The sequence below is a fragment of the Lepidochelys kempii genome, chromosome 6 (assembly GCF_965140265.1).
Source record: "Lepidochelys kempii isolate rLepKem1 chromosome 6, rLepKem1.hap2, whole genome shotgun sequence".
Classification (NCBI taxonomy): Eukaryota; Metazoa; Chordata; order Testudines; family Cheloniidae; genus Lepidochelys; species Lepidochelys kempii.
Window position 1 is genome coordinate 49489806 of NC_133261.1, and position 24889 is coordinate 49514694.

Below are 24889 nucleotides of genomic sequence, written 5' to 3' on the forward strand. Positions count from 1 at the left end.
ATGCCGAACTGGGGAGGTGGCGCCAAATGTGGTGCTTGTGACAAGACGGTGTATCATGCTGAGGAAATCCAGTGCAATGGCAGGAGTTTTCACAAGACATGCTTCCACTGCAGTAAGCTGAGCTACATTGCTATAACTTCGCAATATCTCCATGGCTCAGTCTAACTCTCATTTTAACATGATTCATTCCAATAACTTAGTGCTGCAGCAACAAGCTCCTTGAGTGTCATATCTGCTCAGAACCAGAGAATAGAAGACTTGCTCTAATTTGTTATTCATTTAGCGTTTTTGTTCAGTGGGTGTGAAACATAGCCCTGGACAGAGGCCCTTAACACCACTGAGGATTTAAGTGGTATGGAGTAGAGGACTGTAGCGATCCCCTGGCAGCAGGACTGATTTCACCCTGAGCCAGCTTAATCAGCAATACACCTCATTTTGGGGAGACCCCCAAGGGGAAAGCAGTCACAAGTTACCTGGTCACCCTACTTCCCTGCTCCAGCGCTGTACAGAGGGCCTACATGAGCCACAAGAAGCCAGGAGAGATCCCCACCCTCACTGCAGGAGCAGCATAAGGCCACCATGAGCAGCTCTAGGCTGCCCCGCATACTACTTCCAGTATAGGGAGCATCCCACATATGGGGCTGAAGGGGGAATCCCCATTGCACTGAAAACTAGAGGTTCTGGCTTTCTCCAGACTGCAGAGCAAGCCACAGGTAGCTCAGGTAAAGCTGCTGTAAATCAGAGCAGTTTGGTCAGTCTGGGGGTGAGTGGGAAGGACCCTCCTTTGGAGAAGCAATCAGTTTGTTCTCTGAGCCAACAGCCAGTAAGGGTCTCTTCAGTATGGTGCTCATGTGGGTGCTTACTCTAAAGGCAAGGTTCCTAACAGAAAACAAATCACAACCAAACTGCTTACAGGTAGAAAGCCTTTGCATCTGGAAATGAAGGGCTGTGTCAGTTTACCTCTTAGTAGCAGCTCCTAGTAATTGGGTCCAGCTGCTCCAGCTTCCTACCTCTTCCGCCAGTGCTTAACTAGCAATGAAAGAGCTGCTAGGGCTCAAGCAATTGTTCTACTTTCATAACTGACATAGCAGCCCAGAGGTGCCAGGGCTATGAACTGCCAAGCCTAGAGGTGCTAGGGCTCAGCCCTGGCAAGCCCCAGCACAAATTAAATACTGCCTTCAGCACAGGAGGGCAATACCCTCTAGCCTCCCCCTTTCCACACAGGCATGGCGTGCTTTTATAGGGAAACTGGGATGTGGGAGAACCATGACCCTGGGCTTCCCCAAGGGTCTTTACCACTGATCACAGGATACAATATGCAAAGGAGTAGGTTTCAAATTGAAAAATCAGGTCTATAACTGCAAACACCAATTCTTTTAAACTCACCCAGTCACACAAGAAGGCATTGCTTAATAGGCGATTGCAGGGGATGGCTGCCGTGAGAGTCCAGTGATGCCGACAGGAATTGGACGGGCCCACAAACAGAAGTTGAAAGTTACCCCCCTTCTGTATAGACACCTTCAAAGTGCCTCTTCCCCTGCCATGTCCTCCTTCCGCCCGCTCCTTTCCCTATGCAATGCTCATCAGAGCTCCCTCTTTCACTCCCTACAGCCAGCTCTGTGAAATGGGCTCTTCCTCTCCATGGACCTACCAATCTAAGAGCTGCAGGGGAAAGTGGAGGAGCTGGGAATGCAGGGAGAGAAAACATCAGCTCAGCAGCAGCTGCCCCTACAGGAGGGAGGCGGTGGTGTGAAAAGAGGAAGAGGCAGCAGTGTCATAGCATTTACCTTGCAGTCAGGCTTGAGATTCAGGAACTTTACAGTGGTAACTCCAACGTGGGAGTGGAGAATAGGTTGGCCAGAAAATATCTGGCCTGATCTCCACCCACCACCTGTGGCAGTAGAGAATTTTAGATGGGTAGTGGTTTGCACAAGTGTAAATGACAACACAAAGTGCACAGTAGTGGAGGATCAGGCACAATGTGTATATTTGTGAGTCACATTTTTTTAATGCATCCACTTGGAATTTGGCCCACACTGAGGTAGCAAATTTAAATATTAATAAGTTAGATACTGCAGTAAACATCTGAGACAGAAGCATGTTTAGGTAAAAAAGTCAGAGATAGTCCTTATAACAATTGGCCGCTGAGAGGTATGCTGACTGGTGATACAGTTAGTTCCGGGTAATACTGATCAGCTGAGAGGTATGCTGACTGGTGATACAGTTAGTTCCGGGTAATACTGATCAGCCCTGGAGTAGGTGCGTCAGTATCATGTTTGTGCGCTTTCATGTGATATTCTATGGCCGTACTGGGTGCTAGGACACACATCATCACTCATGACAGGCATGGCAGGCTTTCCAAGTAAAATAAGAGATTGCACAGACATGAAGAAAAGCAGTGTAGGAGTCAGGCTGGGATTTGGAATCCTGCCTCCAACAATGATTCCTTCTGAAGCTTTGGCCAAATCCCTTAGGCCCAAATTTTCCAAAATGGCTGTTTGTGTGTGCCTCAGTTTTTGGGTGTTCAGCTTGAGATATCTCAAGGTTGATATTAAGAGGTCCCGAGCACCTGCAATTCTGATAGATTGCATCTGGAATTGTGGCTGCTGAGCAGACTCAAATTGGACAACCAAAAATTGAGATAATCAAAATGATAAGGTACTTTTGAAAAAACTGACCTTAAACTTCCCTGCTTCTATTTCTCCACATGTAATTACAATGCTTACTTCACGGCGAGTGTGATTAGTTTGTTTATAAAGTCCTTTGAAGATGGTAAGCACCAAGTATAGAAAATGTAACCCAATCATGTAAACATTGGCACATTTTATTCTTCATACATTGTTAGTTGAAAGGACTAGAACATATCTCTTATAGCAAATCTTTTCCCCTTTAAAACTTAAATCTCATTACAGACCCAATCAAACGCTACAAATGGAAGCAGATATTGTGTACATATCATTATTATAAGCAAGTCATTATAGCATGGAGTAGTAGCAACCAGTATAATTAAGGCTGCAAAGTAGTTTCCATAATAGCCCTGTTTTTAGGCTATGACAATCTCCTTTGAAGTTTAAATTCTTCAGGCTTGGTCTCTGCCCAACAGTAAATTTTTGGTTTTGCATTAGTCATAATAGTTTACCTCATTGTATCAATAGCTGTCTTTCTTAGGTTTGATGTAGCACCCATATTTTAGTACATAAACATTGACAGGAACGCTGGCAACACGGCATTTTTTTCTTGACTGGAGATGTACAAGTATAGGGAAATATTTCAACCAACACATTACATAGTACATCCAAGCAAAACCAGCTATGTTAAAAGAACACTAGGGTTGCAAAATCAAGCATTCGAGAGTTAGGCAATGCCAGAATTACGGTGTCCTGTGGAACCGTCATTCAGCCTCCTTTTACCTATGTGTTATGATACAGTCTTTAATTACATAATTACGTGATCACATCCTGTTTTCTCCACAGAACCAGACCCAGTGGAAGCACTGAGATCACAGGAGAAACTGCCTCTCTGCTCTCAGTTCTGACCCCCAGTGCCATAGCAGTCCTTCAGTAGCTGGAAGGAGCAACTGCAGGGAAAATCCTGCTCCATCCCTGCAGCCTTGGGCTGAAGCACACTCAGTTGTTCTACAGGGATGGTGCATGTTCAGTCCACATGGAATCGTCAGAGAATTTAGCTGTCAAACTAACAAATCTCTACTGAGCATATGCAAATGGCGTTTTCTCAGAGGCTTATAACTGGGCCAGGTTTGGGCACATTTTCACCAGGATGGCAAAAGGCACTCCCTTCCCCCACACCCATGTCAAATTTCACGTCCCTGCTCCAAAACAGGGAGGCACAAGACTGTCTCAATAAAACAACTGTAAAAAAAAAAATTTTGAATAGGGGAAAAACAATATTTATCCCTAATTCATTATTAGAAACAGATGAACCGTTTTAGCTTAAACTGTAATAAATCTGACACACAAACCCAGCATGGAAAATTTTAGCCCAAACTGTTAAAGTTTGGCAGAAAATGAAAATAGGGTCTTATAATGGGAAGTGTCCTGCAACCTTAATTATAGGTGTCACTTACCTGCACTGAGTACAATTTGTCCTGTGAAGAATGTGAAATAATACTCCCTTGTGTGGACTGCTGTTTACATACTTTGTTTCCCTCTTGGATTTTACTTAAAACACAGCTGTGGTGGATATTTGGCAGGATCTCGCTTTATAAACCTGAAACTACTTAGTGATGGTTTATGAACGGTCTCTGAGCAGATGACAGGTCTCAGAGCTATTTCAACAATAGCACTTCAAGGGCTTTTGCTCCATCTGTTGTGGTACATAGATACTCTATCCGTATGGTGCCAAAAATAGAACCATTTTATCTGCTGCTGGAGTTTCCATCATCCCTCAACTCCCACAGTAAACATAATTATCATTGCAGAACAGATGAGAATTCAGCAAAGAGTGATCAGGTTCACAAATTAACAGAAGCTTCTAGTTTTATTGGCATTAATTAAAAAAAATAATTGCAAATATGTTTCTTTTTCCTGGATAGCTTTGTCTATTTTTGTCACTGTACTGCCTATTAGCAACTAGCGCCTGATCCAAAAGCCACTGAAGTTACTGGAAAGACTCCCACTGACTTCAATGAGTTTTAGATCAGGTCCCTAGTGACACAGTTTGATCCATAACTTTTTCTTTTCATTAAAGGGAGTGTTTGAAAATAACCAACTAACCTTTCTGGAGTTTGAACTCCCAGCTCTTCTTTACTCACTAAGCACTTTATCTTTATGTGCTAGTCACTTGAGCTAATCTACCTTTTTCTTCAAGTCACATAGTCAGTGTGTAAATTAGATGGTAGTCTTGACAAACCTGCAAGCATACTAAGGTGGGGGAGGGGGTGAAGTGATGATCACCCTTGTCCAAAGGGCATCCGAGAAAGGGCTTTGCACATAATGGTAGAGATTTTTCAAAAGTGGGTGCCTCAATTTTCACATGCCATATTTGAGACATGAGACAGGTACTCAGAACTTTCTGAAAATCATGCCTTTCCAAGTATCAGCTTGGGTTCCGCTCCCCCCCCTCGAGAAAAAAGTTTGAGGCACCTAAAATTACTAGTCCCGTCTGAAAAAACATGGCCACTATTTGCTAAACTTTATTGCTGCTTGGTTTTCATAGTATTAATGCTATTGAAAGGTTCTGGATTGATACTGGAATTCAGTTTCCAGAGCTATTTATCCACAGGACAGGGACAGCAGAAGCAATCGCAGTGTAGCATTTCTCAAACTGCCTCACCAAAGTGACTCACCTGGGGAGGTAACTTCTAGGATGAGAGGGTAGTCTACTCTCAATGCCCGTTCACTTTTTGGCTACTCTGCTGACACTGAGTGGTGCCAATTAGTGGTAGTTGTACTTTGGGCTTTTTATAACATGGACGCCTATTCACTGGGAACTGAACTTAGACCACTAACAGCTGTCAGCTCTTATTAACTTCTAGTCTCTTTCAGTCTGGGCTAGATTTATACTAGTGACCTAGAGGATAAAAATTTGTATCCTATTACCAATGTCTGACATTTCTATGGCACCTTCCATTCAAAGATCTCCAAGAGATTTAGCAGGGAGTTAAACCTTATAATATCCTTGCATAAAGAACAGAGCTGGTACCTATCTCTCTTTGGTGCTTGGTTGTCGAACCTTATCTAAACCACCCCAAAGAAACTCTAGTATAGTTGAGATCACCAGATATTTGAGATTCTTGTTGTTTCTCTCACACCAGATGTGAAATATGGCAAGATAAAGGAACAGAATTCCTGGTTGAGTTCTATCTGGGTGCTTTAAGCATATAAATGACTCTAGTGTTGCTCAAGTTACTGTTGTGATGGGAAGACAGAATAATTTCCATCCCAGAATACTGAAAGAATTGGCATATGAAATTGCAAGTCCAGTAACAAGGATTTTTAATAAATCTATCAAAATCGGTAGTTGTACCATACAACTGGAGAATAGCAAATATAGTACCTATATTTAAGAAAGGGAGAAAAAGTGATCTGGACAACTATAGACCAATTAGTTAGACCTCAATAGAATACAAGACTGCAGAACAAATTTCAAAGGAAAGAATAATTAAAGATGTGGAGGTAAATGGAAAATGGGATAAAATGTAACATGGGTTTATCAAATGTAGATCATACCAGACTAACCTCATGTCTTTCTTTGACAAGATAACTGATGTTTTAGACAAGGCACATGCAGTAGATCTGGTTTTCAGTAATACATTTGACATGGTATCACCTGCAAAATTATTAGTTAACCTGAAGATAGGGATTTGTACAAGAACTGTAAGCTAGATAAGGAACTGGCTAGAGGGGAGATGACAACAGGTTGTGTTGAAAGGAGAACTGTTGGGCTAGGAGGAGGCTTGGTCTTGGGACCAATCTTTAGTTAATATTTTCATTAAGAATCAGGCACAAAAGTAGGAGTGTGCTAATGAAATTTGTTGATGACACAGGAAAAACTGGATAACCTTGAGGACTGGAGTAATAGAAATGGGAATAAATGTAATACAAGAAAGTATAAGGTCATATACATAGGGACCAGTAAGAATCTCTGCTGCAAGTGCGGGCTCATAAGTTGGAAATTACTGAGGAAAAGAAAGACCAAAGTGTATTAGCTGATCACAGTGTATGAGTCTCTGTGACGCAGCTGTGAAATAGGCAAATGTGATCCTAGGCTATATCAGGCAATGTATTTCCAGTAAAGATAGGCAAGTATTAAGGCAAGTACCCGAGGTAAAGCCTCATCTGGAATACTGTGTACAATTCTGGTTGGCCATGTTCAAGAAAGATACATTCCAACTGGAACAGGTGCACAAAAGGGCTTTTAGGATGAACAGGGGAACGGAGATCCTATTTTATGAGAGGAGACTAAAATAGCTTGTCTTGCTCAGCCTAGCAAAAAGAAGGCTAAGAGGAGATATGATTGCTCTCTATAAATACATCAGGGGAGTAAACTCCAGAAGCAATCAGAGCTATTTAAGCTAAAGGACAACGGTGTCACAAGAACAAATTGACCATGAACAAATTTAGGCTGGAAATTAGAAGAAGGTTTCTAACCATCAGAGGAGTGAGATTCTGGAACAGCCTCCCAAATAGGCATAGTGGGATCAAACTACCTAACTAGTTTTAAAATGGAACTTGATAAATTTATGAATGGGATTATATGATGGGTTGCCTCCGTGCAAGGGGCTGGAGTTGATGACCCAGAAGTAGTGCTTAATTTGTAATGAAAGAGGTTCCAGGGCTCAAGCAATTCGCTGGTGCAATTTTTTTCCTTTCATAACTGACGTGGCTAGCCCAGAGGTGCAAGGGCTATGAACTGCCAAGCCTAAAGGTGCCAGGGCTCAGACCTGGCAAGCCCTGGCATAAATTAAGTACTGCTCAGGAACTCCCCTCCAGTCCTGATATCCCTGCTGAACTACACTTCATAAGAAAGGGACCTCTTATTCATGAGGTCTGGTGTTCTCTAATGGTTCGTTAGAGTTTCCATGACTAGCTCTATTAAGTCCCAAAATCAAGCTTCTGGGCTGGTGGGAATCAGGAGGATGACCAAAGGTCTTGTTTCCTGTTTCAGTGTACCCCTTATGTGACTTGCCTTGAAAGGCACCAGATTCTTCTCTGCCTTAGCTATTACTTACACTGCTTCTGAGAGGAGCTTTCAATTTCTGGCTATTCTTTTTCTTTCTATTCAGAAATGCCACTAGTGATGCATTCAAAGTAAATCAGAAGGTTACAGCTGAGGAGATTTTAGAAAACTAGGCAGCACAAGCTGTACACTCAAGAAGTTTGATGCTTTCTTTTTTCTCAGCGTGGCCCATGGCCATCTTGTCTTCACCCCATGGGCTTTTTTTTCATAGTGAGTATCTAAGGGTCATTCAGAGAAGATTCATGACTGATAACTTTGCATTGCATCTGGTGAGTGATTCCAGGTCTTCAGAAGAATTTTCTGGAGATAAAACTTGTGTGGAATCTCATCCAACACATGATACCAATGCATAGCACCAGCAATTCTAATTATTGCCAGGAAACCACAAATGTAATCAAGTTTTAGATCTTTGCAAATATTTTCTGTGGTGATACAATTTTTGCCAAAGCCATACCTATTTCAACCACCAGGTAAGCAGTCTTCTGGGTTGGACCCAGAAGCTCTTCTTGAAAGTTAATACCAACAAATGGGTTTGAAACATTTGGCAAAATCAGAGTGGGATTATTTCTCTGGACAGCACTCTGATTGGAATATTATCCATGAGTAGTTGTAAATATGTAGCTTGCAAGCTGAGCCTCACTGTGATCAGGTCCCTTTTTTCACCCACAAAAGGGACCACCCACCCCTTCTCTCTGATCATTTGACTCCAAATGTTTAGAGCCAGGAAGCAGATAGTTTAGAGGAGGTAACTTCTCTAGCTTACTGCTCTATTTATCTATAGGACAGGTACACCAAATGCAGCGCATACTGCTCCAGAGATAATGACATAAGAACGGCCATACTGGGTCAGACCAATGGTCTGTCTAACTCAGTATCCTGTCTTCTGACAATGGTTGGTATCAGATGCTTCAGAGGATGTGAACAGAGCAGGACAATTTATCATCCAGTTCCAGCTTCTTGCAATCAAGTGGTTTAGGAAAACTCAGAGCATGGGGTTACATCCCTGACCATGCTGGCTAATAGCCATTGATGGACCTATCATCCATGAACTTATCTAATTCTTTTAAAAACCCAATTACACTTTTGGCATTCACAACATTCCTCTCGCAATGAGTTCCACAGGTTAATTATGCATTGTATGAAGAAGCACTTCCTTATGTTTGTTATAAACCTGCTGCCTATTAATTTAATTGGGTGGCCCCAGGTTTGTGCATGATATAAGAGGTAAATAACACTTCCCTCTTCACTTTCTCCTCACTATTCATGATTTTATAGACCTTTATCATATCAGTCATCTCTTTTTCAAGTTGCACAGTCCCATTCTTTTTAATCTCTCCTCATATGGAAGCTGCTCTATATCCATAATCATTTTTCTTACCCATCTCTGTACTTTTTCCAATTCTAAGGGCTTGTCTGCATTTACTGGAGGATCGACACTACGGTGGCATCACATTAGCTATCCACCAATCATCTGGTACAGGGGTATTTAAACAATAGGTTACATGCCACAGTTAGTAGTTCTGCAATTTCATATCTGAGTTCCTCCAGAATTCTTGGATGAATACCACCTGGTCATGGTGACCTATTACTGTTTATCAACTTGTTCAAAACCTCCTCTATCGACACCTCAATCTGGGACAGTTCCTCAGGATTTGTCATCTAAAAAGAATGGCTCTATGAGAATCTCCCTCCCCTCCTCTGCAGTGAAGGCCGATGCCAAAAATTCATTTAAGCTTCTCTGCGCTGGCCTTGACTTCCAGGAGGGACCTCTTCTAATGTTAAGAGGGGGACTCATTCAATCTTTGGCTTCTATGCTCAGGCCTGGCAGGATGGCTACTACTACTACTACGGTCACTACTATACCAGGAACAAGGCTTAGGTCAACTCCTTTCTATAGAGCAGTCAAGAGACACTTTTGGTTAGTACCAAATTGGGTTAGATTTACAGTGGTGACTAAGCTGGCTCTTTACTCCCTTTCATGACACATTCTGTTCATCTTGGATATTTCAACAATAAATTAGATATCCTCGGGAAATGATTTTTACTTATCAGGGACTCAAACATGACTTGAGTGGCATTTCTGCATCACAAACAAGAGCACAATCTCAAAATATTGGTAAATGCTGAGTTTCAAATATATTAATATTTGTGCTTATAACTGACAGCTGATTAATTTTTTTACAGTTTTAAAGGATAAGAAACTGGGGCGGGGAGAAGGAGGGAGTGTGTACATTAGTAACCCATATCTTTGTCCCGTCTAACAAAAGGAAATCAGATTTCTCCAAAACTGAAATTTCACTTGAGTGAATTCCCATAATATTTCAGTTCAATCATGATTAAGGGCTTCCAAACAGATGTATGTGTTATAGGTTATTTGCCTTTATGCAGGGAACTTCCATTAATGCTAAAGAGGTTTATGCACAAAGATCAAAGGTTAAATATAGCCCTTAATCTTCTGCTTCATGTTTTTCCAGGATCCAATGGAGAGCATATTAAAAGGGTTATAACTTTCCTTATTTGTTTTTGCAGATACATACTGATTACTTCAGTGAGAGACCACCGAGTAACTTTATCCCATATCCAAATTTGTAAACATTTATTTACCCTGTAATAGCTATACATCAGAACTCCTTTCTTCCTATTTCTGCTATATTCTTTTTTAGATTGGATTACCAGAAATAAACTCAGTGTTCCAGATGAGAGCATAATATTGATTTATATCAACCATTTTCAAGAACAAAATGATAACTGGTATTACAATAATTCTGAGGTATGTTAATACCCAGATTTGTAAATACAAATTTTTATATGCACTTTTATTCTCTATTTTTAGTGGCTTGCCGAAAAGCTCTGGACAGTACTACAGTAGCAGCTCACGAATCTGAAATCTATTGCAAAACGTGTTATGGGAGAAAATATGGTCCCAAAGGTATTGGGTTTGGACAAGGGGCAGGGTGTCTCAGCACAGATACTGGTGAACATCTAGGCTTGGATCTGCAACAGTGAGTTAAAATCTCATTGATTATACCTTTTTTTAAAATGTATATACTCCATCTATCAGACACTTCATGAGGTTTCCATAACAACATCTAACATAAGTGGCACAATAAACGCAATCATAGGTTTTTCTTCCATGAGTCTCGTCATTTCTGCCAATTTTTAATAATGTTCAGTCTCTTGAAAGCTTTCTTTTTAATTTTTTTCCTATTCCAATAGGCAATTATGGTACAGAAAACCTTGCTTTACATATCACCACAGACCTAGATAGTCACTACAGCTACAATTTGCTAGTAGTTGCACAATGCCACAATCATGTTCACCATAGAACAATAGAATCAAATATATTTTCCTCTGAGTGGCTACATTGTACTTATATTTTACTAATATAGTAATAGTCACAGTACGCTGTGCTGTTAACTTTCCTCTCTCTACAGGAAAATATCCATTATAAATCCTCTCTCATGGGTCACATACCATTTTGAGGATATATGACTCAACAGAGGAACAGAATCCTGACTGCAGATAACTGCCTATGTCACTACGCTTTTATAATATTTTTTTGTGATTTTCAAAGCTGCAAATTTCTAAAGGACTCCAACATTTTCCTCTGGCATTACTGTAATGAAGCTAATATATCCATACTGAAGGTACAAACTTAGAGAGCATCTTTATCAGTATTCCTTTGTCACAGGTGCATTCATTACTGAGAGTGTCACACCAGGAATTTTTAACTTTCTGTAGACTTAGTGACATGTTGCAGTTTGACAATCCAGGAATTCAAAGGTCACTCCATGAATGACTAAGAACTGACACTGGGTTGGACTGATAGTTCAGAAAAATGGTTTCAACCTATATTTCTGCATCTGACCTTGACATAGTATAGGCCTTTTGAAGGCAACAAACAAAAACTACTTGCTGATGCTTTACAATGAACAAAGAGGACAGCATTTCAGATTCCTGTCTCTTTTTATTAACCTCTCACTAACAAATCCCAGCAGCTAGCTGATTAGAGAAAGAACACTGAATATTGCTGCTTTGTATTTTTCAGTATATCTTTAATACAGATATTTTTATTAGACTCCCCCTTTGCCTCTCCTTTCTGTTAAATACAGTCTTTTTTGTGCACATGGCCACTGCTATCCTTATGGCTAGCTGTAATATTATGCCCAGCTGCTATTCACTAAAACCAAGGCAATGTCATCTGCTACCTTAGCCATAGCAATAGCTCCTTAGCACTGTAAAATGCACTTACTTCTGTAGAATTTTTTTATTTTCTTGTATTACACATCAAGCTTCATGTCCCGTGACTTAATACTGTAACCCTTCCAAAAAGTATATTGAATTGGAAGGAAGATTTTGAGAATGGAAACATGATTTTTCAAGCAATGTTTAAATGTACTGAAAATCTCTATGTTTCCGTCAGCTCACCAAAGCCTGCTCGCCCTTCTACGCCTACCAACCCTTCAAAGTTCGCCAAAAAGTTTGGAGATGTGGATAAGTGTCCCCGCTGTGGCAAATCAGTATATGCTGCAGAGAAAATAATGGGAGGAGGGAAAGTAAGGGATTGTTGCATGTTTTTTATTCTATTATTTTAAAAGATCTTTTAAAATTGTTTGGTTTTAAGTTTTGCTGAACTATACCAAATTGAGAGAGCTTCCTCCCCCGACATAGCTTCTGCCATTCGCAGAGGCGGTTTTATTATGCTGGCATTGGCACTGAGCATCTTCACGAGACATGCTGCAGCAATGCGGCTGCGCCGACTGCAGCTCTGTACATGTAGACGTGCCCTAAGACACCTTTCCCCCCCACACCCTGCAGCTGCTCCCCTTGAAGAAAGGGATTCTGAAGAAATCTGTTCACAATCCTCAGGTTGCAAACTCATTCTCTGGGATAAGTGTTCTTAAACTTTTTCATGGTATGAACCACATCTTAATTGGGTTTGGTGGCCCCTCGTCACTGTTCACTATTGCAGGGGCCACCTCCTCTCCCTAACATCCCTGTGCCAGCCACAGTACATGCTTGTTTATTTAAGCTTTTAATGATTGTGTAGTGGGAAAAAAAAGAGAAGCCAGTGTCATGTCACCTGCTACCACTTTGTGGACCTAGTTTGGGAACTGCTGTTCTAGGATCATTCACTGCAAATTCTCTGCAGTCTTGAAGTTTGAAGGAATGGCTAACATGCAATTGCTGTATAGCCCACGGGGTCTGATTCAAGCGCTGACCACCATCTGAGACATTTCGGCTAGTAAGAAGGTCATTAGGAGTCACATACTAGGATAGGGTGCAATGACAAAAATCAGCATAGTGACCTATTATGACTAAAATGGAACATGTTACTGAGATGAAATGAAAATTAATGAAACATAATTTCAGCCTTTTCATCCAAAGAAAATATAAAGCTATAACCCTTTATATGTTGCTTGTCAAAGTTTTATACTAGCTACTTGGCTCTGCCTTCTTTCTTAGCCTTGGCATAAGACTTGCTTCCGTTGTGCTGTTTGTGGAAAGAGCCTAGAATCTACAAATGTTACAGACAAGGATGGAGAAATCTACTGTAAAGGTAAGTACAATCTACTTATAAGATATTTCTGCCATATGGTTGAAGATATTCTTCTAAGACTGCTCTACTCGGACAAAGCGTAGGCATCACCACCTATCTGTTAGATACCTGAACTTGGGGGAAAGTAGATTTAGTTTACCCCCTTTCTTTGCTTTAAAGAAAGATCTATAATTTGTACAGTCCCACAGCAACACCACAGTCTCATCGCTTATTGGGAGTGAATTTAAAAAACAAATTATTCTATATCTTCCATCATAAATATTAAGTCTTCTAAAGTTTGGGATCTCTCTCCACTAAGAATCACATTGATCCTGCAAAATGATTTATGTGGGCAAACCCCTGCATCTGAACTGGTCCTCACTGATTTCAGTGGGTTTCCACAAGGACACAGGTGTCTGCACACAAGCTTCTCATTATAGGATCATGGTCTTAGTTGAGATTCTTTCCAAGGAATGTTACACTGGGAATCAAAGACCTTCACAAATATGCCAACAGCATTGAAGACAATGGATTTACTTTGGATTTCTCTCTCTCAGATCACGCAAGTCCACAGAGTCAATCCACCTTTAAATAGTCTGAAAAGGGTATAAAGCCTTTTATGTCTACGTTCTAGGTTGGGATTGTCAAAGACACCTACGGGAGAATTCGAGAGGAATTCCCTTAGGCCCCCTTTAAAAATCACAGCCCTAATATTTATTCCACATGCTCTGCAAAAAAAAGCATTCATGTGAGTTAGAATTGCCTCTAATATCTATAACCTATTTTTTTCCTGAGTATTTTACAGTACTGAAAGTTGTTCTGAGAGGAGCTTGACTGGACCTCAGACAGAGCTAACAAGTTTGTCTATCTCAAAAGCAACAAGAGTGAATAAAGTTGCATTGCCAGAGTTGTAGATGTGCCTGAGAAAGAGAATCCATGTTTATTTTATTCTTACAGCCTTCCAAGTCATTGTACTTAATTTACTATGATTTCCAATGAGTTTTTTTAGTATTACTTAAAATACATAAAAATATTCAAAATATTAATTACTAACTTCTTTCTCCATTTCTTTTGCAGTTTGCTATGCAAACAATTTTGGTCCTAAAGGAATTGGGTTTGGTGGCCTCACTCAAGTGGAGAAGAAAGAGTGAAACTTTCTATATCAGACACATTTCATACTTCTGTTGATGCCACAGATTGATTGTTTGCTAAGTAAAACAGTGATGCATTGATAAGAACCTAGGGCATTTTAAAATAACTTCTGCTTCTCCGACCTCACTGGAGTGATTTGTAAGCTTATTTCTTAAGAAATTATTGCAGTAGCTAGAAAATACATTTTGATAAAATGGATTTATTCTACACTGAAAAAGAGCCTAATATTTTGCTAAATTCTAACTTAGTTGTGAACAATAGTATTTCTTACACTACTACTTATCGTGTTAAAAAATGAGGTTATAATAGCTCTGTGGACTTTGCTACTAAGAGGTTATTATCCTTGGTAAGGGGCCATAGGAAGGTGTTTTGTATTTCTACCACTCCAACAGAGCAGAATCTTGTCCATATTGTCTATCCTAATTCCTTAGTGAAATACATTCTGATGTTATGGTGGTGCTATGGTATGGGAGGAAATTTTTTTTTAAAGGCACATTCTAATCTGTCACAATAGCTAACAATTTCAGCTCCATCCTCCTGAGTAAAAGAGAAAGGGAGTAAAAGACAGACTTCTTGAATTGGAAGTCATATTTTCATACAAGATGGTAAAATCAAAGTGGATGTTAAATCTAGTTTTGTCACTGTAGGTTTCTCTAGATACAATAAACTGTAGATACTGCTTTTATGCTATGACTGGTTACATTATTTTGCTCCTGTTTTGTACTCTTAACCCTCAATGTGCTCATCTAGTTCACCAGGCTAAACAAACTATTCCTATATTGAAACTGTGAGAATTCTCTGGTTTTATTTCATTCTATTTTACTGCTAAACTGCTCATAATAGATCATATTTTGAATCTCCTCAGCTTATTGCTCTCGATCTGGGCTTTTTTCCTCTATTTCCAAAAATGTCACTTTTGTTCTTCTCTACTGCAACATAAACCTCCCAGTAGGATACAGTGGGCTCATGCTGTGTGAAGTACATTTGACGTCTCTGAAAAGTGACTCACATCACAATATATATTCTCCAAATACAGTATTAATTCCTTTAAATTTATCAAGGACACAAGTATATCACTTGGGACTATGGCAGCCCTATGCTTGTGGCCTGAAATAATGTGAAACAATCTTATGCCTGTACCATTAGGTTTTGGTCATGTACCTACTAGAGACTGAGTTATCCTTTTCCAAGTGTCACTGGTGTAAATGAGTGCAAGATTTAGTCTTATGATCAATTCTTGTTAGATGTTTAAAGTAGCAAGATCAGCCTTTGCTGCTGTTACGTTTAATGATTTTTAAATATAAGTTTCATACTTTCCCTGAATATTTAAAATAAAATAAATAAATATAAGCATGAAAGCTAATTTATTTAATGTGAAGGCAAACAGTAAGTCTAAACAGTGATTCTGTACAGATTTACATAGTATAAAGACAAATAAGTTACCAAAATACAAACTAGTATTAAAAACCTTTTGAAATAGCCAATTCAAAAATGTTAAAAATATTTTATTTCCCTTAACAAATGTGTTCTTTGTAGACATATGAATCTGAAAAATTAATCAAGAGGTATTAAATAAAAATTCTGGAGTGCTGTATAAAAATCTCTCATAAAAATATATTTTGAGTGACATCTCAGTTATATGAAATTTCAAATTGTTTCAGTTGAAAGTACATACCACTGCAGCAATTCTTTCACTTCTGTTTTGCTGTAATTTATGATCATTTAACTTTACTATTTAAACAATAGTAAGAATATAAAAAATTAAGGCAAGAGAGTTTCAGAATAACTTGCAAACAATATAAAGAATATCCAGTTTTATTTAGCTTTCAGCTCAGCTCTAAGAATTTGATGTTGCTTTTCTTCATACAGAGTGAACGTTTTTACCTTTTGCTGGATGAAATGTTAGAGTATATTGTTTAGTCCAGTCGACTATGTTGGGCTTGAACATACCAAAGCAACTGCACTGAAAAAAGTCTGCAAGGTTCTGGAAGCATCCGTGACTGGAAGTCAGAGAAATATCTATTAATAAACTTAACAAAAGAAGAGGGCCGACACAGAAAATATGGTACACTAAAGAGCATTTTAAGCACAAAGCTGACAAGGAGAGCTCTTGCAGAAGAAATAGAAAAACAAACATATTTTCCCCCTAAATAGCCTTATCTATTATATTTTCATAGACTCTTTCCAGCCCATATTACACTTAAATGTAAAAAAAGGAGAATTCAGTAAGTGCTAATTAGAAATATTAGGGTTGATCTGAAATCACAGCCACTAGCACAAAGATAGTGAGAAAGTAAAGATTTCTACTTCAACAGAAACCCTTGAGGGCCAGATTCTCTGTTATGCCAAGTTTTACAGTAGATGGTTATGACACCCTGATTCTCCGCTTGGCCATGGGGCAGGTTAGAGCCCCCATGGGATTTCTTTAACCTATAAACAGTGGGCAACAATCCCCAAAGAGTGTCCGTCAGCTGCGGAGAATCAGATACTTTGGCTATATCTCCTCCCTGCACCCAAGGCTGTACAGAAGGGTTCCACAGTAGCTGACTATTCTGGCTCTTCACCCATTGAAATCACTCCTTATCTCCCTTACTGGAGAGCCCCCTGGTGTGGATCAGATTCCATCCCCTTTGCATAACTCAGAAGAAGAGGCATATTCAGCATACACCTAGTAAACTACCTTTTCTTTGGCACATACAAAATAGTTAAACATTTTATAATTAAAGATGATTAATCCCATTTCCTTAAAAATAATTCTCTTACCAAAAATACTTACTTGTATGGAGTTTTCCTTAGAGAAACAGCATGCTTAGAACACTTGCTTTGTATTAGGAGGTGTAGTCTCTCATGTGAGGTCAAGCCCAGAAATGCAATCTTTAAGGTGAGTGTGGTGGAGGGAAGGAGACAGTTGAAATGTGGATATGTTAAAGCAGTTAAAATAATGGAGACACCGAATAATTTAATTATTTTTTTTCTGCATATTTAACACAATAAAGAAACTAGAGTCCAAGTTATTTATAAACATGCAACTAAGGCTGTGATAGAAACCAAGAAGTTGGGAGTATCAGTGCCAAAACTGAGAACTCATCCTTAATTGGGTCATTGTGCCTAGATATTTGCAGAGGTGAAAATGCATGAAATTACCACTCAGAATACAGAGATGGGAAAAGACCTATTACACCATTGAAGCCATCTCCTTGCAAGAACAATGTGCAGTAATACTTTGGCACAAGAGAGCAAGAAGAGGACTGAGTCTGAGCCTTAGTTTTCAAATTTCCTCAACTGCATTTGTTGTCTGACATCTTTCCATTTAAGTATTTTTGCCTATAATTTCCCATTGCCTTTTCTGTTGTGTAACATTAAATGTTAGGTCACAGAGATATTTAAGAATTATTGTCCGGCTGCTGGGCAAGCTCAACAAATATAATTCTAGAAGTCATATATGTTGACAAGCTACCGTGTGCACAGCAGAGAAGTTGATTGTAAATATTCTGGATGTTTCCAAATATTTTTCCACAGTGTCAAAAAATTTTAATATCCTTTAATATAGTCTAATCTATTTTTAAACACATACAGATCAGTGGTTTCTGAAGAAACCTAGAAAGCTCATTAAAAAAATAATCTTAGCTCTATAAATTTCTTTAACATATGCAAATGTGTATACAGCAGACCCTAGTTTTCTGAACACTGATAAAAAAAAATCATTTTTTTGGATAAGTACCAGCCTGGAACAATTCTGTATAGGAAGCCAAGTTATGAATCTTTGAAAAGCAAGGTTTTTTAAAAAAATTGCTTGATACTCCTAATCAGGGTAGAGCCAGGGTCATATATTTTTATCCTAATTGGATTTTAAATGGATTAACGAAGCACTGCTGAGCTAAAACACACATTTCTCACTTTCAGCACTAATTACACTACTAGGCAAAATGATCAACCATACAATATTTTTAGAAATTGACACCAGTTCTATGTGTCACTTAGAATCTTTTCCTCCAAAAACTACTTTATTTCTTAACAATTTCCCTAAATATTTTTGATTCGCATAAAAAAAGAGAAAAAACTATAAACAGCAGACTTCTGTTACAAGGTTTTGATTTTGAGAATCTTTTCAGACTGAAAATCTGAAGTGATTTCTGCACAACTAGCCATGGAACCAAAGGCTCAGCCCTGGGGGTTTAAGCTGTGGGTCAGCCTTGCACATCACTGAAGCTTGGTACTGATGGGCCTAGGAAGGTTGGTGCAACATAAGGCCTTTGATAAGACCAATCTGCCAAGGAAATTTTTAAAATTCAGAAGTCCTCAAGAAAAGCATATAAATGAAGCAAAAAAGTACCTGATAAAGCTGAATAATTAGCATCAACGAAGCCCAGGAAGTATGAAAACACACTAGTGTAAAAATGTACAAAACCCATGGAGAACAAGACACTATCTGTGTAAAGTAAGTCCACGCTCCATCTTGCTGGTAAGTTGTTGCACAATGTTCTGACCAATCTGAGAATGAGTAAAGTGAGCCTTTACTAAAAAAAATTAATGAACTACCTAAGAACAGATTAAGACATCCTAGCATGGAACCTGACATTACTAACTCTAGAAACAAGACTTCTAGTATGTTATCACTTACAAAAACAATACAGATGCAGTTACATATTTAACAAATTACAATTAGTATCAAGTTAATTTATTACACACTATGCAATATCCTACAGTAGTATGGTCCACTTATTCAGGATACCTCCCAGTGAGCCAATTTAAACTGAAGAATTGAAGCTCCTGTCCTAGAAACATCATCATAACGACATGTGAAGATCAGTCTGTCAAGATGGGATAAACAGACCTTTATTGTATTGTTATTAATGTGCATTTTTATTTCATGGAATGGGTACCCTGTGCATTGGATGGACCTAAGAGTTTTTATAAAATTAAATGATGATACTACAAGGCAATGACTACTACTTCACTGGGTTAGTATTACTTGAAATTGTGGGTTTAAATAATAATTAAAAGCATCTATAGTTTATGACAGTCACCTTTTTGTTTGCATTTATAAATCCAAGGGAATAAAAAATGAAGTTAATGGAGAACATATTCAATCAATGCCAAGGGCCTAAGCAGTGCTTCACCCAAAGTTACAGAGATATGAAGTGGATTTTTTTAAGTCTTTGAGACATCTACAGCCTGGGTTACGTGCTTTTACATATAAAAATCTAACAAAACTAGGCAAGTTTGTTTTTTAAGCTCCAAATCAGCAAAACAATTACGTACTTAACTTTAAGCACATGCTTAAATCCCACTGAAATCTTAGATTTAAGTTAGTTTTAGGATTTAGACAGCTAAGAGCCATCCCTGGTTTTGGATCAAATGCAATTTTTACTTTAGGAGAACCCTACATTCTTGCACACTCAAGGCTCTCACTGAGGTGCAGGATAAGAATTCAAGATCAGGCCTCATTTCTTACATTGTCATATACCCACTTTACTTCCCTATATGTTAGTACTCCTCTCATTTTCATATAACGTTACGCAGAACACAAAGGCCAACTCCTTGTTTGGATTTTTATCCTTTGTTTGGATGTTAATATCGCAGTTCACACACAGGAGGTCACACCGTAAGGGCTTTTAGTGCATTAAAAAATTTCTGAATCCACCAATCATAGAACTTGTGAGCTCCAAGGAGATGAAACATGTTTCATAATTTACCAGCTTTATTTTTTTAACCAAAGATGTCAATACTGTAAATTGAATCCACAAATCACATCTCTCAGGAAAGTGGCTGTGTATGAAATGGATGCAGGATGCTTCCTGGGAGCAACAGCTGCAGGAAAATAATTTGCCCTTTCTTTGAAACTATCACTACATTTTTAAAGATACTCTTGGCACCAGTCTTTAACACAGACTTTTCTCAATAACCATAAGATCAGTAAGTGTCTGTGATAATATATTCAGGACCACATTTTCTACTGCAGGCAGAAGAGTACAAGACCACTAGAGTACACACGCTTTTATTCCTTACGCCTCTTGAATTTTGTTTCTAGTATAACCTCCACTTCTCTTATGATGTCACATTTCCTAAAAATGCAGATCTCTATAGCAATACCTTTAAAAAAAGATATAATTTTTAACTGTTATTAATACAAGACAAAAATGAAACCAAAAGCTTGTTTGTGATTTCAGATATGCTGATATTTTTGTTAAAGAGTTACAATGATAGTTCCTGCACAATCAAGATCAGGATTGAGCCACAAAACGACAATATATGAAATGCTAGAAAATGAAGAAAGTATGCAATAGCTCCTTGAAAATGAAATTAAAATGAAATGTATGAATACGTACAGAGAAGAGTTCCATATACCATCCAGACTCCCACCATAGTTAGGAAGAGCAGAAACAAGATGAAATAATAATGGTTGCCAACACCTGTTTTTGGGAGGATGAAGAAAATACTTTTTATTGTGTATCTTAATACCATTAGTATTTTCCCAAAATTAACATAAGTAGAAAGATATCCAACATCATTCAAAGAAAGTTCTGACTATCCCTTCCACCATGCTCAGTAAATGTTACCACAGCTTGACCTAATTCCTTCCCAACTTTCTCACGCTAGTAATCCCAGTTACATCAATGGAACTGATGAGAAAGGTGACAAGTATTTAGTCTGTATTTGCAGCTAGCTTTAACTAGCAACCCCAGCTCTGCTCTAGCTCAAGATAATCACCTCATTATAAAACAGTAAATCTGTACTACTGCTATTGAATTTAGCTATCTGAGCTCTGTGTTCTTCTGCATTATGAACTCACATGTAAAAGACAAAGTGGACTATTTTGTGTATCGTATCACACAAACTATAATCTCTCTTTCAATCTTGATTATAAATGTGTTCAAAGCTTTACATCAGAATTACTTCAGTCTAACAAATAACTTTGTATACCTCAGACAGTGCAGTGGAAATTCTAAATATTTACCTTCCCAGTTTACAAGTAAAGTTTGATTTACCTAAACATATGCTTTAAAAAGACAGTCCTGAAGCTTTAAAGGTCCATAACAATCCAAGCTTGTCTATTTTTTTCTCCATTTCCTCCCTAATGATAGTGCTCAGAGCCCCAAGGAACCATTTTAGCTCCCTCACCTTAATAGCTTCACTTCAGAGACCACACAACAAAGGAGAAGGGCTGGATACAGCTCTCACTGGCTGTCAATGTCAATACCCATTCATCTATCAATCACAGAAGTTAACTAGATTGTGATATTAGGTGCTGTCTTTCAGGAGATTAGCACAAGGTGTTTCTAAGTATGCTAAAATAAACAAACTCACCTATACATTGTCCAATCCACAAACAATGTTGGTCATATTTAGCAGTACATGAGTTGCAAGCAATGCAATGCATGGATCTTAAAGGCTTTTTTACCTAGTTGAAAGTGAAAGGGAAAAATGCAGTCATTCATTACATGTATAAATCATGTAAACCACTTATTTTTGCTCTACATTTAAAAAATAATTAAAAAATGCAGTTCCCATTACAGACTTAATGTTTCAACATAATTTAAATGACACAATTATGCATTTTTCCTTTTATAGGTCAACTAAACCTATCTATAGTAGTTTAAAGGATTATTTGAAATTAAGGTTAAAGGCACAGAGCCTGCAGTCCTCACTCATGTGACAAGTAATACTGAAGTCAGACCCAAAGGATAAGAACAAAATTATAGTCCTCTTATTCAGAGAACTTTGCACATAACACCCTGTGCATCAAAAAAGGAGTAATAAACATGAAATAAAAACCTCACTTACAAGACATGATGTGCAAAATGTTCTGAAATCCAAGTGGCCAGCTTCTGCAAGAGTAACAATATTCTGAAAGACACAAGTTATTTTACAATTCTATTTATCTAATTTTTCCAGGGGTATCAGGAAGACCAGGGGCTTCTTAAATACTAACACGATGATGAGTCCTCCTCAAGTGTCAAGTATTATTATTAAAAGTATGCAATCAAAATATTTACACTGAGATGAAGCTAAACTATCTCCTGGAGTAGACAAAGAAAGGTACACAGATTCAAGGAAATGCAAATATGAAAGAGACCTATCTGATTTAGTCCTCTAGTACCCCATCCATGCAGGACGTTGTTTTTTTATTTTCCTTTTTTTGTGAAGTAGTGTCCAGAATAGTTAAAACAATTAATATAATATATATTAGAAACATTCTCAATTTTTAAGAAGTACCTCTCAAGCAGTTAGTAGTACTTCTGACGATAATGAGGGCACAGGCTGCCACATGTGGTGTTCCCCCCACAATCCCAAGTGCCCATGAAGCAGACCATAGTAAGCTACCTGTTAATTGCATGGCAACTTCTTACCCAATTGCATTTAGTACACAGGGGCAACAGTTGCCCCATTACTTTTCCCAAGTTTCCATAATGTTCAACAAGAAGATCATGAAAATGCTCTTAACAAAACTTACAGCACCCCTAGCGCTGAGCATCAATATCACTTAGAAACACAAACATGCATAATGCACTATAAACATATGGAAACCACATGAGACAGTCACAGTTTGTGGGCCAAGTTCTCTATTAAATTTATACTACAGACAACACCAATGGCATTTTATGGGGTGAAACCAGTGTAGAATTCAGCTGCATCTCAAACTTCAACAGATAATTACATGTATGTGAGATGACGCAGAGAGGAAGTTATTTTTTTAAGAAAGCAGTGATAAGAGAAATAATTTATAATATATAAAAATAGATAAGTATTAGCTGCCACTTATGGTACTAAGTGTTAAAATAAATCTCTGAAGACTAAAGGAAATATTACTGTTCACTGTTTAAGTATAAAATCACAGAAAAAAAAACAAATGAACACAGATTATACTGTGGTATATTTTAAGTTGTTTTATGGAGATAAAATACCTTTCTTCTTTCTTCTTCGGAAATCTTAATGTATCCAGGATCAGTTCTCCATGTTTTGTAGAAATAGTAGAGAAGACCCACCACACTGAGGATGAAGGGGATCTGGAAAATTGTGTCTGCTAAATGTAGCATTCAGGTTAAGGAATATTGTTTTACATAAATTTATCAACAACATTTTGTTCTTACAAACAATTATTATACTTTAAAATTAACTTGCATTGCATCGTTGTAATTTTATAAGTATTTCACTAATAACAAAAAAGGATGGACTCCACTTTTTGTATTACATCACTCTTTGTACTCCATAGGCTCTCACACAGCAAGGGCTTTACTGTTTTTTTCCAGTGTAGATCTAGAGATTTACTATCACTAGTTAGAACTTACAAGCCAAATTCAGGACCAAAGATCTCTCTTTTCCTCCTCTACAGAGTTCAGATTCCTGCCTTTGACTATACCCTGGAACGTGAAGGTGAATCACATCCCTTCTCCACCAGTAAGGAATATTGCATATAAGGAATGACAGTAAGAATGAACATGTGCTAAGACGACATCCACTAGTGGAGGATGTCACAGGCCAACTGACAATAATTCTACCACCAATCACCCTGAAAAGGAAAGAATTTATAGATGGAAAAAGAAAATTCTATCAGCATTCTGTTACAACTCAAGATCCTGGACTAGAACTACTCCTGATCTGATCTCGTATTTGATCTTTTTCTATTTCTACCCCATGACTGACCAATTTAATAATATTTACAAGTAAATATATACTGTACAAAATATACAGATAGGTACACAGGTTTTAGGTATAGTATTGTGAGAGAGAGCGAGAGAGAAAGATTTGCTGCACTACTGTTACACTAACAGGTGTAAAGCTTTTATATAAAGGAAGATATATGTGTATTATATACAGAATTTTTACACCCCTCTATTATAAGCTTTTATACAGCGGTTCGGGGGAGGGGCAGAGAAGGGCACCTAAACAAATCACACCAAGTTAAAACTGATATCTTCTAGGTACTGCACGGTGCACTTTTAACTCATAGTTGTTCTCTCTTGCATATTACAAATACAATGAGGTAACTCAATGGCTAAAACCAAAAATGTTACTCTAACAAATATTGATATTTTGTGTTTTAAGATGTAATCTCTTCCATATCATATTTTATGGTCATATCATGTTTAGTCATGATGCAACTGCAGGACATTCTCTTGTGGGCCCATATGGTACTGTACTTCCTTGTGGATATTGTTAATACTCTGCAACCATTTCTGTAGATTTGGGGGAGCAAATCCAGAACATAATGGCTGGGAGTTCAGTAAAGTGTATGGGAAAGGTTCAGCAAACATGTATAAGTACGTCCAAAGAGTTTGGCTCTATCAATCAAAACATTTATACCACACTCATGGATCTGTGGGCACTCCCAGAAAGGAATTATGTGCACACATAGGAGGATGGGGGAACAAAAGGAATGGGACGTACTTGCCCACCACTTCTCCAGTACTGGTCAGGGCTTTCTGTGTTAATTTTGTTCACTATTTCTAATGTACGACCAGTTAAAAGTTTTAATTTTAAAGTCCAGAAACACAGGAT

The 24889-nt window shown here is 38.2% G+C and overlaps 2 protein-coding genes across 2 annotated transcripts in view; one reads left to right on the plus strand and one right to left on the minus strand.

Moving 5' to 3' along the window:
* CSRP3 (cysteine and glycine rich protein 3) lies at positions 1-14464 on the plus strand. The gene is made up of 5 exons (XM_073350328.1): positions 1-112; positions 10532-10700; positions 12122-12254; positions 13165-13258; positions 14315-14464. The coding sequence occupies exons 1-5, from the start codon at positions 1-3 to the stop codon at positions 14386-14388; spliced, it is 582 nt and encodes a 193-aa protein (XP_073206429.1). The 3' UTR covers positions 14389-14464.
* Positions 13132-24889, minus strand: part of ZDHHC13 (zDHHC palmitoyltransferase 13) — a 25380-nt gene continuing 13622 nt past the window's right edge. The window contains exons 11-17 of the mRNA XM_073347857.1: positions 23296-23423; positions 22175-22237; positions 21698-21791; positions 20719-20802; positions 18723-18880; positions 17166-17263; positions 13132-16389 (exon numbers count right to left, since the gene is read on the minus strand). Coding sequence (XP_073203958.1) covers positions 16251-16389; positions 17166-17263; positions 18723-18880; positions 20719-20802; positions 21698-21791; positions 22175-22237; positions 23296-23423 — 764 coding nt within the window. The 3' untranslated portion in view covers positions 13132-16250. The remainder of the gene's footprint in view (positions 16390-17165; positions 17264-18722; positions 18881-20718; positions 20803-21697; positions 21792-22174; positions 22238-23295; positions 23424-24889) is intronic.

What these genes read in the sequence shown, in the direction of transcription:
- CSRP3 (XM_073350328.1), top strand. Translation starts at nt 1, where the DNA reads ATGCCGAACTGGGGAGGTGGCGCCAAATGTGGTGCTTGTGACAAGACG. An exon ending in CAAGACATGCTTCCACTGCA is followed by an intron (nt 113 to 10,531) that starts GTAAGCTGAGCT and finishes CTCTATTTTTAG; the next exon opens with TGGCTTGCCGAAAAGCTCTG. An exon ending in TGGAGAAATCTACTGTAAAG is followed by an intron (nt 13,259 to 14,314) that starts GTAAGTACAATC and finishes TTTCTTTTGCAG; the next exon opens with TTTGCTATGCAAACAATTTT.